This window comes from Nyctibius grandis, chromosome 6 (assembly GCF_013368605.1).
Source record: "Nyctibius grandis isolate bNycGra1 chromosome 6, bNycGra1.pri, whole genome shotgun sequence".
NCBI classification, from domain to species: domain Eukaryota; kingdom Metazoa; phylum Chordata; class Aves; order Nyctibiiformes; family Nyctibiidae; genus Nyctibius; species Nyctibius grandis.
In genome coordinates, this window is record NC_090663.1 from 85,298,326 (window position 1) to 85,317,022 (window position 18,697).

The 18,697-nt window shown below is 41.0% G+C and overlaps 1 protein-coding gene across 2 annotated transcripts; it reads left to right on the forward strand.

The window, feature by feature from the left end:
* The first annotated feature begins 2,141 nt into the window (after window positions 1-2,141).
* On the forward strand, window positions 2,142-18,290 carry AP1AR (adaptor related protein complex 1 associated regulatory protein). Of its 2 annotated transcripts, XM_068403532.1 has the most exons (10): window positions 2,142-2,370; window positions 5,341-5,389; window positions 7,599-7,625; window positions 8,390-8,415; window positions 8,819-8,915; window positions 9,666-9,764; window positions 12,690-12,751; window positions 13,659-13,732; window positions 14,673-14,801; window positions 16,799-18,290. In XM_068403532.1, the coding sequence occupies exons 1-10, from the start codon at window positions 2,294-2,296 to the stop codon at window positions 17,062-17,064; spliced, it is 906 nt and encodes a 301-aa protein (XP_068259633.1). In that variant the 5' UTR covers window positions 2,142-2,293; the 3' UTR covers window positions 17,065-18,290. The 2 variants fall into 2 exon arrangements, with proteins under 2 accessions (XP_068259633.1, XP_068259634.1); XM_068403533.1 differs by lacking the exon at window positions 9,666-9,764.
* The last annotated feature ends 407 nt before the right edge of the window (window positions 18,291-18,697 follow it).

The window sequence follows — 18,697 nt, forward strand, 5'->3', positions numbered from 1 at the left end:
GCGGAGGGTGGTCCCGGCGGCGGGGTTCCCCCTGAGGTACCCCCGTCCCGGTAGTGGTGTGCGGGGTGAGGGCCTGGCAGCGGGGAGCCGGAGAGGTTTATTCGTTTATTATTTGCTAACGGGCCCGTCGCTGGTGTGTTTGTGTCAGGCCCCTGCGCGGGGACTGACCCGTGACCGGTGTCAAACGTGACCAGGCAGTAAAGCCACTCCTCTTGCTGGAGGATGTAACCCGGATATTTTACACTTCTCGTACAAAATTATTGTAAATTACGTGGAGAAGTGCAACGGCTCTTCTCAGCTCAGGCAAACGGTAAGGTACGGGTGTTAGCTGTACAAGATTCCTTAGCTATTAATAAATCATCAACATATCGTACCAAAATGGATCAGTTTGGTTTTTTTTAAACACAACATGCTGCAAATCTTTTACTAAAATTCTGGAAAACTAGCGGAGGAGCCGGTGAAGCCCTGAGGAGGGAGCCTTGGCTATGTTAGCTGTATCTTTGCCCAAGTAAATGCAAAATAAAAGGTATTCAGAGCCTGGATGAAGAGGTCTACTGATCTAGGTTAAAAAAGTTGTCTGTTAGACAGGCATGACACATCCCAGTGATACTTTCTGAAACCTTTCTCCTATTGAGTCACGTCAATATGCGTCACCTTCTGCAATTCATTTCTGGTTGGTTTGTTTTCTCCTTCCCCCTCGCTCTCACTCCCTATATGCGATCACTAATGCACCATTCAAGGCTGGCCTCGCATTTCCAGGAAAAAAAAAATCAGGTTGCTTTGGGGTTTGTTTTTTTTGAGTGATCTTTATTTTTATATATATATATAACGTCACTGTTAACTCATGAAGGTGCGTGTCGGTGTGGTGCTCTAATTTAAAGCCAGAGAGATCAAAGGTGGTGAAGAACTAGTGATGGATCTTGCTAAGCCGTATTGTACCCCTGCTCCAGGTATGTTTGACAGCCTGGTGGCAGCTCAGTGGCACTGACCAAGTTCAGTCTTGGTAATTTGAGAGAAAGCCCAGTGAATAACCAGATAATTTCATTTTCTAACTATCCCCAGTGTTAGATGTTTGCAGTATTCTGAGTGCAACCGATACTATTTCCATCAATGTGGATTCTGGATTGAATGTGGGGCAGTGGCATTTCTTTTATACATCGTTTAGCTTTTTTATTCCGAATAACACGTGGCTGTGCTGCGTGCCTTCCACCTCGTCTTTGTCTTGCTGTAGCTCTCACAAACATTCACCTAGAGAACGATGTCAACGCGGTGCCACCTCTGATTTTTTTTTTTCTATTTTGTTTGCCAGAAATTTTCAGACACCGTGATATCTACCAGAATCACCCATTGTAGTTGGTGTAGTTAAACCTCAGGAAGACCAACGATAGCCCCTGTTGTTTAGATACAGGGTTTTAGACGAGTCACACAACTTGATGATCTTAAAGGCTCTTTCCAGCCAAAATTATTTGATGATTCCATAACGAAGTATCCAATGACTTAGAGAAATTAGGGATGAAGTAGTCTGGTGCCTGGAATGATCTTTTAGGGCTGAAATAGCAACAGTGGGTTTTGGTTTTTTTAATGAAGGGATTTTTGTTCACACACAGCGTACAAGCTATTGTGAACGTACGCCAAGATACAAGATTTCACAACACACCCCATTTCTCTTCACTGCACAAAATGGAGGGCAATAAAATACATTTATTTTAAAAAAATCACACTTGTGGTGGTGACAGAGCTGATGCTGAGATGTCACTGCCTCCTTTCCACGGCAGTTTTATGGTAAACTGCCTTTGCTTTTTCACCCACCCTGTTCTCCCGGGTGACAGGACCTCGCCACCGCCGCGGTTTCACGCAGGCCCTCTCCTGCTCAGCGCACACCCGCAGACGCCACCTCCATCACCTCACCCTCCTGCCGTGGTTTCTCCCCCAAGGCGACACCGGGAAGGGAAACAAACACCTTTGGCGAGGAGAAGAACCTCCGAAGCGCCCAGGCACTGGGCACGGCCCCTTCCCTCAGCCGCATGAGCAAGCGGGCGGACCCTCCGCGCCCGGGAAGGGGCGGGCCGCTGCCGCCGCCGGGGGCGGTGCCGGCGCTCGGGGCATGCGGCGTCCGCCCCTGCGCAGCGGCCCGGCCATGAGGCTGTGGGCGCGGAGCCTCCGCCCGCCGCCCGGCCCTTTGTTCCTCCGCCCTTCCTCCGCGCCCGCCTCTCTGCCGCCGCGGCGCTGGCCGGCCGGGGCGGCGTGAGCCCGCCGGGAGGCAGGAGGAGGCGCCGCCGCCGCCCAGGATGCGATGGGGAACTGCTGGGCGCAGTGGTGCTGCGGGCTCTTCCTCCGGAGGGAGCCCGGCCGGCTCCAGCGAGGCGGAGGGTAAGCGGGCAGCGCGGCTGCACCTTTCCCCTCCCCGGGGCGGGGAGCTGCCGGGCCCGCCCGGCTCCGCCTTCCTCCCTCCTCTTCCTCCTGCTCTCCTCGGCGGGAGGTGAGGAGCGGCGGCCGGGCTGGAGGGCCCCGGGGCGGCTGGTCCGCGGCCCCCGCCGGGGCTGTGACAGCGGGTTGCCTTGGGGTAGGAGGAGGGGGGTGATGAGGCCGGGGAGGTGCTGGGGTGCCCGGTGTGGGCCCAGCAGGGAGGTGAGGAGGGCACCTGCCCCCTTGGCCCCCTCCCCGCAGCAGGGGTGGGTTGAAGGTGGGAGAGAGGAAGCAGCCGCCGCTGTGGTGGGTTGGTGGGTGCCTCGGCAGCTCCGGCTGACGAAACGCCGGCGGGAGGTTGCTCGGCTTCGTGCGGTTTGTAGGGTTGATGGTAATACCCTTCCAGGGATGGTTTTAGGGTCACTGGCTGCGGGGACGTTCTTACTCCTCAGCCCTCTTCCGGGGCTGTTTTTCCAGAAGCAGCAGCAGCTTAGAAAGATTTTTTTCAGGTCGGTTGCCAAAAATCTGCGGAGGCCGCTGTGTTTGTGCAAAGATGCAAACCCACCATGTTTTCTGGAATATGATTCTTGTGTTTCCTGTGAGTCAGAGGCTGAGATTCTGTTGGGATAAAGGGTCACTACTACAGAAGATCGGGAGGAGAATAATCCAAATAAACTTCCATATATCTTTATTCCCTTCCTCTACTAATTTTAACTGATATTAACTGACTTGTGAACACTGGATAGGAGACAGAGTCCAAAAAGGCACAAGATTGTGTTGGCGGTAACAGCAAATTCTAGACACAAAGTTATCTTTTATCTTTCCCCCTGGTCTAAAGTGTCTATTACCTATATTTATTTTGTCGTTGTTTTTTTTTTACCTGTTTCAGCACTTGGTTTTGGTGCGTGTTTGATTCATGAAGCATCATTTGTTAGCTTCCTGCCACGCCGTCTCGTAGTCTCCAGTTGGTTTTCAGCAGTTTTCAGCATTTACTAGATTAAATGTTCATTTTTAGTGACTCTTTTTCCCCACATGTAATCTGTGTAAGTTGATTGGGTTTTTTTTAAATGAAAGATGATAACACGGCATAAAAGGAGAATAAAGCATATATATATATATCTATGGAGTGCTGAAAAGTTAGTCTCTTGAATAGCTTTAGATCTTTGAAGATTGATCTGACGGCCTCTATAGGTCCTGCAGCCTATTAGCTGAACTCTTTTCTCTAGTACCTATCAAACCCAAATGTTTCTCAAGTCTGTTTCAGAAAATAATGAAACAGTAGAGCTTAAAGGAGAATAATAACAACTTCAATTGAAATAAAATAGTAACCTATTAAAATGCTTTTATGTATGCAAGTGAAGTTGATGGGTCTTCCACTTCTGTCCCTAATGACCTCAATCTGCCATAGTTGCTCTGGGATTGAAGGGCTCAAACTCTGGCACTCAAGTAGGTCTTCTGTGACCGAGTCCCTGTTGAGCAAGCAGCAGAAAGCGTGGGTCTTCCTTGAAGTGTCATTGCCGCTGGGCTATTTGTAATTACATTTAGTAAGTTTGCACTGTGTTGTGTAAAGTTTTCTATAGGTTTGCTGTTCAATTCTTGCAACTAATCTGACCGCAGCTCACATGTGTGTAAAGTTGAGCCTCGTTTAGTTAGTGCCTGATGCTGTAAACTGGAATCGTGCTTCTGTTAACAACGTAGGTAGTCCTGAAACAATGTCCTGGAACAGTTTTAGTAAATTAGATTCTTAATGGTGTTGGCTCCCGCACACCAAAATGTTACACAGAGGGGTAGCAGTGAAATTACCTGAAGGGTTCCTGCCACGTGTCCCAGTTACACGTGTGATGTGGTGCATGAATTAAAGCGGTTTTCACCTCTGGTTTCATAGCACTGAATCGACTGGAAACGGTTCTTCAGCGGCAGCTATGCGCTGCGAGGTGCACTGCTGTATGGAAGGAAAGGTTGCACAACGAGGAAGAAGTGGGTTGTGCAACAAGTTGCCAGGGGGGACGTACTCTAACTGACTTTCAACGAAAAATATGATGGAGATGAAATATGATAGGATTAAAATAATTCAGACTTTGGGCTGGTGTGTTGCTTTTAGTATAGTAGAAGTAGGTGTTGGTTCCAAGTACAGAACGATCTTTGGTACAAGCACAGAAATGCCCGAGGCCCTGGTTTATTCCTGATATCAGTCAGCACTTGCAACTGGAAACTCTGGTTTTTAAAATAGTTGGATGAAATGGATGTTGTTGTGAAGCGCCAGTATGCATCTGAATGTTCTTTTGGATGATGGCCAAACCTCTCTCACTGGGCGAAAATGTATTCTGGTAACTTAATAATGTATTGTTTTTTATAGAGGACAGTGTTAAGATAGTTAAAGAATCAAGGAGACTGATTCCCTGAATAAAATTACAGACACTGAGTAATTTTTTGTAGTCGAAAAGTATTGTCTTGACCCCTTTGTAGACATTTTTCTCTGAGGTTCAACCTTCTAGCTGTGCCAAGCTGTCAAAATAAAATGTGTTGTTTAACACTGACGTTGTACAAGATGCTACGCCAGTAAAGAGTTAACTGCTGTGATGAGCAACAGTGTTTTCAGAAATTGCCAGGAATAATGTGTTTCAAGAAAAATGTATTACAGGTGTTGCAGAACGCGCTAAATGTCAAGTCAGGCATCCTGATAAGTGATTTCTTCTCACTTGAGGGTGTTTGTCTTCTCTCCAGTTCTGTAGATGTTCACATGCTTTTGCCTCTTTCCACTCTGGTAGCGATGCAGAGCACAGGTTAACAAGTAAATGTGTTTAATACATGATGATTTTATGTTTATTTTGTACTTAACATATTTCAAAAGCTATTTAAAATTATCAGGCTCGTTTTCCTTCTGCTGTGAATTGAAGGCTATTCTGTAGTGTAACTGTAGACTTATTTTTCCAGATCAAAGTATTTTAGAACATGTTCAACGGGAGAACACTTCACTATAGAGGTGAGTGCTTACAATTCTAGTGATAAAAAAAAAAAAGGTGGAAAAAGCTGAATTCTAGCAACGCCTTTAACACTTTTTGCAGTGAAATATTCTGTGTTCTTCCAGACCAAATTGATGTTGCACTGGGTGGTAAGAAAGTGGTTGTTACAGCACCTCAGAACGTTAATACATCACGTCTCTTTAATCTATCATTTGGAAAGAAGAGAAGTAGCTGTTGTGATGTGATACTCGGCACCAGAGCGTTCTGAAGGCTGTGTATTGTATTTCACCACTGCTGTGTTGGGAGTGGTTTTTCTTTTCCGCTTGTATAAGTGCGGGATATTTAGTTCTTGATTGCAGGATGGTGAATCTGATTGTACAAAAAGCTACAATCTGATGAGGTTACTTCATAGTTAGTTGCATTTGCAGTCCAATTTGTTCACCACAGAGGTCCTTTCTCGGCCACTGAGTACGACTCCTTCTTGCCAAGGGTAGTGTAAGGTTAATTTGTATAAGCTGAGATTCTCAGAATAACCTGGTTTACTTTCTCTCCGTGTTCCTTATGCTCTAAAAGTCCTTGACCTTTCAGATTGCCCCCATTGCTGAGAAAAACATTAATAACTGTAATCACCGCTTTGGCTTTCAAGAAAGGGAACAGATGTATATGGGGGGGGAAATCTGTTTCAGCGCACAACTGCCAGGTGTGGGAGAGTGATCCTGCAGCAGAAATATGATAGGGAAAATAAGGTTCTGTGTCGTGTCCCCCCCCCAAAGTGTTACTCATATTCTGCTTACAGCAATTACATCGAGTCCAACCATTGCTCTGACACCACCATGTCAACTAGACCCCGGCACTAAGTGCCATGTCCAGGCTTTCCTTGAACACATCCAGAGATGGTGACTCCACCACCTCCCTGGGCAGCCCCTTCCAATGGCTAATGACCCTTGCTGAGAAGAAATGCTTCCTAATGTCCAACCTGAACCTCCCCTGGCGAAGCTTGAGGCTGTGTCCTCTTGTCCTATCGCTGGTTGCCTGGAAGAAGAGGCCGACTCCCACTGCGCTACAACCTCCCTTCAGGTAGTTGTAGACTGCACTAAGGTCACCTCTGAGCCTCCTCTTCTCCAGGCTAAACACCCCCAGCTCCCTCAGCCGTTCCTCATAGGTCAGACCCTCCAGACCCTTCACCAGCTTGGTCGCCCTCCTCTGCACTCGCTCCAACACCTCAACATCTTTCTTGAAGTGCAGGGCCCAGAACTGGACACAGGATTCAAGGTGTGGCCTCACCAGTGCTGAGTACAGAGGGACGATCACTTCCCTTGACCGGCTGGCTACACTATTCCTCATATAATATAATATTCCTAATATAATAATTCCTAATTAGTCCATATACAGGTCAATAAGGAGTCTTACTGTAGGTACTGCCCTCCATGTTTGATGTATTGACTCCATGCAAGAGTACTGCACTGAAAACAGGACAGAGATTTTCAGTTTGCTTTGGTTTTAAGTGATAGTTGAACTTCTGCTGCGTGAGTTTATGCAGCTTAGAATGTTTTGTGTATTCGTGCCTGGTTTGGGCTGGTTTTGACCTCCTATCATTAAGCATTACATTGCCTTTATTGACCTTTGAGTTTCTTATGTGCAAAGCTGGGAGTGGGGCTGTGGTTGCTTGTTTGTTTTTAGGATTCTGGGTAGAAATTAACTCTGTGTGTTCTGTGAATTAAATACATCTTCAAGTGCTTTTTGATAAGCATCACAGTTGCCATGCGAGGTGGAGGTTACACGTGCACTATACCTGTTACATCTACATTTTTAAATTGAGTGTGTGCTTTGATGCAGGCAAGAGCTGTACCATTCCTTCCACTGCCTGTATTACAATGCTTCAGGCAGACAGAATTATTACCTCTCTCATAAGCTAATGAGATTTCATTTTTATCAGGGCCCTCACATAAGGTGTAGTGAAAGACATGAATGTGTTTTTAATTTTGACTCTTCTCCTTTTAGGAGAATGTTATGTTTAAGAAAAGAAACATTGGTAAGGAGATAGGTCCTACTCTAAAAGTAACACTTCCCCTCAAAGTAGGGGCTTTCATATATAGTATCACAGCCCCACTGTTATCATGGGAGTAGTGTTTTTCCAAGACAGATTAAATATGTAATCGTATTTGCTGTGTGTGTTTAGTGACTTGTTAGATTGAATTGTAAAGATTGTTTACTTCTTTTTCTCTGCAGTTTGAGAACCTAGTGGAAAGTGATGAGGTAGGTACCTGCATCGTAACGTGAAACCTGCTAGTACAACCCTTAAAAATGGTTCCCAGATCTGTATCTTCCTCCCATTTTATGCTGCGTTGTGGACTTAAATTGCAGGGTTTTGTTTTAGTTTCAGTTCTGCTTGCTCTAGGAATGAATATTTAACACTTTGGGGAGACGAAGACCTAAGAGAAGAGAAAACTGGTTGGGAGAGTATGGGAAGTAACCCTTTGGGGAAGAGTGTGCTATGGACATCAGGAAGGCAAAAAGAAAAGAAGAGGGGAAAAAAAGGGTGGGGAAAAGTTGAAGGAGAATTTGCTCCTGGTATAACTTTTGTAGGAGACTCAGCAAATGCTCTCTATCTGAGAACAGAAATGGACCGGGGTTGCTTTGCTAAGGAAAGTCTTGGGAGTGCTCTGTCTTTACAGTTAGGGGTAAACTGGCTGAACGGGACTTCAGAAAAATAGAAGTTGGCCTTAAAACTTGACTCTTATAAATTTAGTACAGCTTGATAATGGGCGGGGGGGACACCATGTTTTCAATATCCTGCCCTGTATTTAAAAACATGAGGACTAATAGTTTGGTTCCTGAAATACACCATCGGAATATTTATTTTCAGTTGGAAGTACTTATTTGTTTTCCTTAGTCACTTCAGTTGATTGCATAACAAGATTTTGTTTCAATTCCAAATTAAAAGGTGTTTTTTCCCCCTCCCTAATTGTAAAACTAATACATGGGAGAAGCTATGATTTCATATATTTTTTTTTTAACAGGGGGAAAGCCCAGGCAGCAATCACAGGTAAGACTTGGAGATTCAGGACCTCTCCTTCCCTCTGCTCTCCCACTGTGACTATTAAATTTTTCAGAATTCCTCTCAAAGCCCTTTCTTTTTTAGTTGTCAGATAGATGGAAAGAATACATGTCAAGCTAACCTATAGGCAACAGGGGAATGATGTTTTGAAAATATTCTTTCTATAAAGATACAAAAACTGCTTTGTAAGAGTAAGGGAGAGACAGCGTTGTCTTGAGTCAGCTGGGACTTTGGAGCTCTGCTCGCAGGAGGAGCAGGCCAAAAGCACAGCTTGTTGAATCTGCATTAAAGGACCGGTCAAGAAAGACTATATGGGTATGTTTAAGTGCAACTTCGGGTTGTCCTGCGTAAATAATAGATGGAGTGTTTTGTGTTTCTCCCATGCTTTTAGACCTCTGACTGAGGAAGAAATTGCAGACTTGAAGGACAGACATTATGACTCCATTGCTGAAAAGCAGAGAGTTGTTGATATGAAACTCCAGTCAGAGGTAAGCAGTTGCGATGACTGGTATGGTGTGGATAGTTTTCCTTTTAAAATAGTTAAGATCAACCATGAACACAAAGAGATTCGATTAGAGTGAACGAAACAATGGGGGTTTGTTCATCAGTTGGTATTTTTTAGTCTACGAGATACACAAAGAGATTGCTGCACAACTAAGTTTGCATCAGAGATTGCTTCTTTTTGATAGCCTCTTAGCTGAAAAATTGAACGCACAGGCTGCTAAATTTGAACTTTTTTTTAATGAAAGGCAAAATGGGGAGTATACTTGATTCAACTTCTTGTGTGCTCAGTTTTTTCCAGAGCTTTTCTTAAGGAAAAAACCCCACAATTTGTCATTTTGTTTCAGTGTGTTGCAGCAATTAATGGAATGTGATGTGGAACACAATGTAGAAATTGAGAATGATTTTTAATAAAGCACCAATGAAATATGCAGCTGAAAAGACAGAAGTCTTTCGCTGTGCAGTTCATAATAAAATGCAACATGCATTTACAGCAATTCACTAGTAATGATGTTTGTTCAATAGGGTAATGTTTAGTTCTCTAAATTTCTTCGGATATTTGGGGGGGAAGCTGTTAGATTCAGTATAATGAAGAAAAATGTTTTAGCTATAGTCAATTTTATTTTATTTTTATTTTCTAGTAGCTCTTCTTTTGTTTTATTGAACTTATGGCTTTATTCCTAGGAAGCTAGATAGGTTCTGCTTTTGTTAACCATTACTGTTTTGTTCATATACAGTTAGCCTTACAAGAGGAGAAGTTAAGAATAGAAGAGGAGGCTTTATATGCTGCACAACGTGAAGCAGCCAGGGCAGCAAAGCAGAAAAAGCTCTTGGAGGTGAGGGGAAAAAGACCCCAATACATATCAGAGCTTCTGTTCTATGTATGCAGACTTTCTTAATATCCTTTACGTCTCAGGAAATGTAATGAGGAAATTGCTTTGGCTTGTAAATTCCAGTAGAGAAAGAAATACACAGTCTGAAAGTACAGCTGAAAATGATCAGAATTGTTTGAAACAGCTTATGATGCTAAGTATAGAATTTGAATGAGAGATGTATGATTTGAATCCATAATTAGCTTAACAGACTTCTTACATTATATAGAAGTTACTGATCTTTATTATAAAGTGGTTTGTGATGGTTTTCTAGTAAAAAAACCCTGAAATTAAGCACATTATGACATCATTTAGACTTTTAAAATGTACTTTATATATTTGTGCACTTAATTGTTCCTTATCTCTGTGGTTTGTGTTAACATGAAGATACGTGTTCCCAAGTCATCTGGACTTACTGTTGGCCCTGTTTTGAGCAGGAGGTTGGACTAGATGAGCTCCTGAGGTCCCTTCCAACCTGAATTGTTCTGTCATTTTGTGATTTGTCTGTGTAGTAGCCCAAGTCCAGTAAGGACTGAACAGTAGTCATTATTTATTTAAGAGATCTGTGCCCACTTTCAGATGTCTGGTGCCTATGCTCTTGGAGCTGGGTCAAGCAGAACAAAAGCCGCGTTATGTTTTCCTGCTTTTTTGAAAACAGATGCTGTTCTGTGTCCTGACAGCATTTATTACTGATGGCTTTCAGGTCACAGTTCAGAGTCCCATATTATCAGTGCATTTCATGTTTTTGCTGTCTTAATAAGCTATTAAAGTATGTATTCTCACGCAAATTTCGGGTGGTCAGAAGTGTGTACGTTAAATGAACATTTTTGCTCTCTGTTCATCTATAATGTTCAAGGAAACAGTTCGCTAGACATGTGCTATGTGTTCAATTAGAAGCAAATTTTCAAAAGTTAAGATTTAGACTAATTGAAAAAGTCTGAAACCTACAATAGCTACAGGGGAGATCTTTAACCTGAGAGTATTGGCTATATTGCTCTACATAAGTCAGCAAAAGTAGATTGTTTCATAGCTTTAACTGTTTTTTTTTTTTGTAGCATTTCTTGCACAGAACTTCTATTTTTCTTGTCTTTCAGTATTTTTACTACGCACCTCTTTTAGTCAGGACCTGAGATAGAATGCATTAGAGAGATTTTAATTTCTTCCTCTCATAAAATTAGTACCACTTATCTCCTTTACAAACAACCCCCCCAAAACCCATAAGGACTAGAAGCATTTTTTTATAGATAGGCATCAAGCATTTAACCTTTCTAAATAAACTAGAAGCCATTTTTGAATCCATAACTCATCTCTCTGCTGTTTGTGGGCAGGCATCTAAATGAGAAAATGGCTTTTTCCTTTGAAGTATGGCATCCCTTTAAAACTCATCTGGCTTGCTGATGTTGCCCTACTAAACGTCAGGGTTTGTAACAGTGGAGGATTTTAATATATGTGTATGCTGGAACTTACAGTGCTAGATACTTGTATGTGACCTGGCAAAATGGGTACAGTTTAAATTGGATATTATGTGGGTATACGAATCCTAAAAGAAAATTGTTGCCTATGTCAGTAATTGACTTTTACAGACTTATTAACTACGTTGGTGCCAAATTCCTGTCTCTTTCTCCCTGTGTCCTAAAGTCTTCTTACCTGTAACCATTATGTGATATTTCTACTTCTTCTGCACTTCCCATTTCCTTACTGGCTTCAATCTGCTTTTTCTGATACTTATTTAAATACCTGAGATGGGAAGTGTGCCAAGAAACAAGGCCATTGTTGTCTTGGGATTGAAAAATACTAGCTGATCCAATGCAGTTATCTCACAAGACTCTTCACCCAGCAAAGAGCAATTCTTAGATGAAGTTCAAGTTGACATGAAAAATTCTGGTTTATTTACCCCTGCTTTTCTTTTGCAGGGACAGATCCATTAAGGCTGAGAATAGATTTTTCAGAAAATACACTAGCTAGATACATTACACTTGTCTAGGAAACCAGCTCGTTCATTTTTAGCTTAGTCTTTGTCATAATCAGTGAACAATTATGCTTCGGAACTGATTTACCTTTAATCACAGAGTTGATGTGCCCAGTTTTGATGCTCTCAGTTTTTCAAGGCAAGGAAAAGAAACTCGAGACAACTTCAGTTGTTTAAACCCTAAAACTTAAGCAGAACCCTACTTCCATGACATCTGTTGTTCCTCTGGTAACTACAAAATAAATGCACTTATGGCTTATGTCTTGCATTTTTTTGCCTGGTGATACCATGAAAGCTTTCTACCTTAAGAGCGCAGAGGTAATAATAGTTTTGGCCCAGCAAGGCAACAAAGCTTTTATTAATTTAAATGAAGCACTTAGTGGAGATGGAGACAACCAGAGGAGATGGCAGTACTGCTTTGTGCAGGAAGAAAGGGACCTGTAGGAAATCTTTCTTTTTACACAGTAGGCTGAGTGTCTTGTGTGCAGAGCAAAACAAATCCAACGTAACCCAGGTGTTAGTTGTGCGCTGAAAATACCTGTGGCTTAAGAGGAGAAAATAAAGAGGATGGATGCAGTCATGAAGTGGTGTTCATGTGCTTATAGACAAATGGATGTGTTTTGTTGGGGTTTTTTCGGTGCATGAAATAGGTTAAAATGCTGAAAGCTCCATTCTCCTTTTAAATGGAGAGATTTCTGAGATCAAAACCAACACCGCTCGCATGCACAGTCCCCTCAGTATCACAAAATTTCATCTTCATTTGAATGAAAGTCAGTCTCTTCCCAAGCTGTATTTAGACTGCTCCAAGGCCCAGGACAATGCTCCTTCTAATATTGTGGTTAAGGGAATTGTTAGTGTATTGAGTATATTACTCTGAGTGATTGCATTCAGCTTTCTCAACCATTTACTACTTTTGATAGCAACGCAGACAGCAGAGGATAACGCAGAGAGCGCACGCTGTTAATAATGGAGAACATCAGAGGTAAGAGATAAAATTTTACTAATGATAATCGAGAATCACGACTGTGTTTACTCCTGTTCCTCATCTCCCCCATCACCAAAAAAAAAAATCCACGTTTTTCAAACCTTACATATACAGCATTTCTAACTCAGAGTTGTTTTAATTCATTGCAGTTTTCTTCACACTGAATAGTTACTGAATGCAAACTGGTTACCATTAATATGCAAAATTAGAGGTTAGATTGCATTCGTTCTGGTTTTCACTGTAGTTATTAGCCTGATGCATACAAAACTGAACCTACTCCCAGCTGCTAAGGTATATATATGCGCACACACACGCAAAGGCTAGTGTTTTATATTAAAAAGGTGTTTACATGTAAAATCTCAGCTAATATAAAAATATTTTTATTATTCAGAATCCCGTTTGAAGTGCCCAGTAAAAATACACACTGATCAAATGGGGAATTGAATGGTTTATATAATTTGCCTGTTTCTTCATTAATATTATTCATTTAGTTCTAGAAAACAAACTGTGAAAACTGAGGTTTTATGGCATGAGTAGGAAGTAGCCAGATTTTAGAAACAAAGGACTGCAATAGCAGGATTTGAATTCATTAGTTAAAAAAGGAATTGAAAATTAAGGAGGCATTGTGTAAAGTGACAAAGGATGAGAGGGTAAGAGTTGTTTTGTGACAGAATTTAATTCATTTTTAACTGAAAATACAACTAAAAATTGAGCAGAAGCTCCGTCTGGGAGAGAATGTGATGAGTAGGAAGGGAAAGGCATTTTGTAGATAATTTTATAAACGCTTTAGTTAAAGGTGTATGTGCTTTGTAGCACTGAGCTGGGGGGCATGTGGATTAATGTATTTTTATGGCATCCTTAAAGGTTTATAAAGCTAAAAACAATACATGCATCGTTTTTACAGCTCTGTGGCTGAGGAAGATCTGGATTCTTTCTTAAGAAATACAAAATTCCAGTACGAAGCTTTTCGAAGCAGTAGTAAGTCTTGTTTTTTATGCATGTCTTTAACTGTTAAGTGACTCTGAGGAGCAGAGTGCTATTTCTTTTTCTAGATAAACATCATTTATTTATATTTTTATATATACACACACACATATATAAAATGTCTATACATGTATCTGTATAAAAAAATCTGATAGGAACTTCTTTACCTCTCTAATCCCTGATGCTTCAAGGGCTTGAAAAACACGGCATATACAACTCGTGCTACAGCCATTCTAGTTCTCAAAAGCAAGGTCTGTAAGCAAACAAGTCCTGTGCGTGGATTTTGTTTTACTGAGGCTTTCCAACCATCTTTGTGGAGGCAACATCAATGCAGTGAACTTTTCTTGTCAAACCTAACTGTGTGTTAAAGATGTGAATGTGTGGGTACAGCTTTTTTAATCATCTCTTAGCAGAATAATTAGAATCATACTAATGGTTAATGTTTTTCTGATGAAGAGCAAGAGAGGATTCGGCTGCCTGTATTTAAAAATACCACTAAAAATGCAGAGGAAAACAATTTTATAAGCTTAGATCCGTAAGTTTTGATGACAGTACATGATGGTCACTAAGAAGTTGGAGGAGTGATGGTAATTCTTGGGAAACACTGCTTGTAGTTTGGGTTTTTTTTTTGGGTGAGGATTCTGTTTTGGTTTTGGGTTTTTTTGCAAGTCTTCACAGAAGTCCAGCTTACAACATACTGAATTCCTCTATAGTTCTAATTAGACATTAATGCTAAATGTCCTCTTGTAATATCTTAGTGATGTTGGCTATTAAAAAAGCTACTGTATACTCTTTGAAGTGCTTTTTCAAGTGTTCCTGAGGTTTAAAGGCCACAAAGCACAATAAAAACTTTCTCTGACAGTTTAGCTTTGCATAGTGAACCTCAAATTCAAGTATGTTTATGAATTAAAAATACATTTTTTTTAAAATATAGGACTTTCATCTGATGCTACAGTGCTGACACCCAACACAGAGAGCAGTTGTGACCTAATGACCAAAACAAAATCGACGAGTGGAAATGATGACAGCACTTCACTAGATTTAGAGTGGGAAGATGAAGAAGGTATTTATTCTGCCATTCAGTTTCATTCTGAACTTACAAGTTAAAAATGCTGACAGTTTTTACTATGATGATGGTAAATTTGTCATTTTCAGAAGGGAAGGGGATTTAAAACTTAATTCTGATGGAATTTCTGTCAAGTGTGTCATGATTAAACTGATTTTTACATAGAAAATCGCTGATTTTGATAATGTGGTTATCTGTCTACTAAATGAATTAATTTGTTTGGATCCTTCAGTAAATGTCTTTTCCTGCATTTTGTTGAACTGACTTGTAAACTCAGAACACAACTAATGGCAAAGAAATGCTGCCCTCTTGTGAGCCAGCAGCAGCACGAACAGCTTGTTCTTGGTTTTAAAATGTGGAAGTTGGTCAGGGGTCTAATTATTCATCTGGCTTTGAGGTAACTAAATAGTAAGTGCTGGGAAGTGCTAAAAACTGCCTAGAACCAGTGAACAGAATTACTGTATGGTTCTGTTTCTGATGCCTGCTAGCCTGTGCTCTACAAAGGGGCGTAACTTGTAAGAGTTGGTCACTGTGATGGCAGTGTATCTCTTCTCCCTAGTAACTTAAAATCTTGAGAAGAATAGGTGGTAAGATAACCTACAGAAGATTCCTTATGCTTGAGAACATAACTTGTTTTCATGGCTGCAAAGGAAGGAAGGTACTCAAGGACTTTGAGTAGTTTTTAGCGTATTCTTGGTAGATCTGGCCCAACTTAAGGGCATTAAAACCATCTCACTGAAGGGGTTGACTAGGCGCAATTAGGTACTACTAATGGTAGTGTATAATCATTATGTAATGGTAGTACTGAGATGGGATTGTGGATTGGAGCTGTGTGAGCACAGCAGATGCATAGTGTGTGCCCTGCAATGTTATAAAGAGTATTAGACAGAAAGACAAAGGGTGTGAGGAGAAAATGGAAACGGGAACTGCCCTGGATTAAATACAGAGTTTTGATACAGTGATTCTGGTTTCATTCCTTGCTGTCGTGTACAGATAACAGACAAGGAGCTTGTAGAACTAACGTTGTATTGGTATTTTCGGCAGTGTACCTTGAGATGGACGACAGCTTCAGTGAGCCATTGGCACCAAAGGCATCATCAAGTTGAACGTAGCTATGTTTTGAAAGACCCATGAAACGTTAACATAAGATCTATCATTTGAGTCTGATGAAGGGAAAAATTTACCTCTTGGATGTTTTTTCCTGTAGCTCCCCCCCCAAAGTTGTGTGTTTCACTTCCAATATGTAACTTTTTAATTATGATTCGTTATTTAGCTAGTTACTCCAAATTTAAAAGGGGAGTTTATTTAGGAATGTACAAGGAGTCCAGTGAATAAGACTGCTATGCAAATCCTCCCCTTTTTCCTTTCCAGTGGTGTGGGAGGGTTTTGATACACCATGAGAAGGTCTATAACTACTCACAAAATAAATAGCATCTCTGATGTCTTTGTGCAGTCTCCTGACCAATGTTTTACCTTATTTGGTGTGAAATTAAATACACCTTTTCAGACAAACTGAAGACCTTTCCTAGACAAATGCACCCAATATCTATCTAAATTTCAGCTGCTGTTTATAAAGTTTCACGTGATGATGTTTCATCTATTTGTCAGTAAGTTACAGGAGTACTACAGGATTCCCCAGACATTTAGCTTTTCCGGAAACGGCACAGTAACAAAAACCTTCTAATATTTACGTGCCCATAACGTAGGGCAGCAGGCTGCATGTATAGGAGAAATAAACACTGCTAGTGAGTTGTTCCACTGTGTGAATTCTTCCTTAGAATTCTGTAAAACAACATCACCGGCTGTTGTGTTCGCTTGGGCCAAAACTGCCTGCAAACTATGGATTTAATGTGAACACCACCACCAGTGACGCTCAGGAGTGAAATTACCAGAGTCTGGATCTCTAAAGGATTCTTGTTTCTTCTAATGTCCTAACACATAGAGGTACTTCCCTCAAAATTACGTCTTTCTTATAAATATGTCTTAAATCGCAGGTATGAACAGAATGATTCCACTGAGGGAACGCTCCAAAACAGAAGAAGATATTCTCCGGGCAGCACTGAAATTTAACAGCAAGAAGGCAGGAAGTCATCCAGCATCGGCCTCCGACGATTCTAACGGGTTGGAGTGGGAGAATGACTTTGTGAGCGCTGAAATGGATGATAACGGCAATTCCGAATACGCCGGCTTCGTAAATCCCGTGTTAGATTTGTCTGCGTCAGATGTGAGGAGATCCGATTGTGATCGTCAGGACAGATAGTGAAACTGCGTGGCCCCCATTTATGACCAAATGTTGACAAGTTATACAGAATGTACAAACCCAATTTGCTCTTTTATAACGTAGTTCCCTCTTTCTTATCGATTGATCAGCAAGGCACGGGAATGACTTGCTATCTGAATTAATTCAGAATTAAGTGCAATTTTATCATCTACCTTCTGAACTTTTATGAAAACTGGGATGGTTCTATTGTGTATATTTCTGGATATCTGGATTTAATATAAAATTATCTGCACTAATTTAAGCTTCATAGCTTGACATATCTATTTTAACTAGCTTTTTTTTTTTTCCTGGGTGATGTTTCTACTGATTTTGTTTTTAAAATTCATCATTGGCCTAACATTTATCTTAGAAACAGTCTTATATAATTTATCTAATACTTGAATATAGAAAAACAATTAAAAAAAATTATTTCCAATGTGTGCTTTTTGACTTGTTCTTTAGCTTTTTAGAGGGTGTACTTAGCCAGCTGCAAAACAAATTTCACACATGGTAAACTGCAGTTTTTCCCTGTCTAGCTTATAGTCTTCACAGCCTTGTGTTGACCTCCTTCCATTTATTTTATTTATTAATTACTTCATGCTAAGCACAGTTAACCTCAGTAAACGTCGTATAAATCAACAGGTTAGGTAAGATATTGTCTTGTATAATATGCCAGACTTAGTAAGTGTGTCTAAGCTAGATAGAAAAACAACTATAAAAATATTCTTTATCTGTCAAACTGCAAATTTTAACCAGTAGCTAGTGGAGAACTGGGAGGACCAAAGTCTTGACTCCCCCACCCCCCCAAACATCTGTTCCTACATGGTTCTTAAAATTCTTTAGTTGTGGAAAACTTATAATTCAGCTCAGCTGAACAATTATTGAAAAGCAACATTCTCTGAGCAAAGTCGGGGAGGGATGATTGCTGTGCTGCTGGGGTGGGAAGAACAAGAACCTAAATGCTGAGTTCCTGTATCTGCATTTTCCAAAGAAAAAAAAAAAAGTTCAAGTTAAAAAACTGTGTTTAAGTGCTCTGGCTTTCCTGTGCCTCTGAACTGGATGGTTGATACTGCTAATACGGACTGAAATGGAAGGGGGTGTTCAGTTACTGCAAATCTGGTGTCATGTATTGTGTGGTCTCCCCTGATATTTAATGTAAGTTACACTTTTTTTTAAAAAAAAAAGAAAAAGCTCAGTGAAGAGAACGTGCAAAACACCTGTAGATCTCAAGCTTTCCCCAAAGTTTCAGTAAAGCCATTCTACTCTACTGTTATTTTGTGTAGCTGTCTTGTTTTTCCCTGAAAAAAGGGGGACAGGGTGTAACTCCGCTGTGGAGTAAAAGCAACACGCTGTGTTGAGTAGGAAATCTGCATCATCATCAGAACTGAACTTGTCGGTGAAAGTTGTGTCGCTGTTTTAGATGGTCTGAGCCTATATATGATATTAGGGTCACCACAGTGTGGTCCTCTTCATGCTCACTTGAACAAAAATACTGCACACTTGGATTGGTATGTACAAATATCAACAGTAGCGAACAGATAAATCTTGTTGATAACATTCCATTTCTTAATTTAAATTGTAGTTATGTAATTTGAAATATTTTAATGTAATTATCTACATTTGCAATGCCTGT

Coding starts and splice junctions, on each gene's coding strand:
- AP1AR (XM_068403532.1), top strand. CDS start 2,294: ATGGGGAACTGCTGGGCGCAGTGGTGCTGCGGGCTCTTCCTCCGGAGG. Junction 7,626..8,389: donor ACCTAGTGGAAAGTGATGAG/GTAGGTACCTGC, acceptor TTTTTTTAACAG/GGGGAAAGCCCAGGCAGCAA. Junction 9,765..12,689: donor AGCAGAAAAAGCTCTTGGAG/GTGAGGGGAAAA, acceptor TACTTTTGATAG/CAACGCAGACAGCAGAGGAT.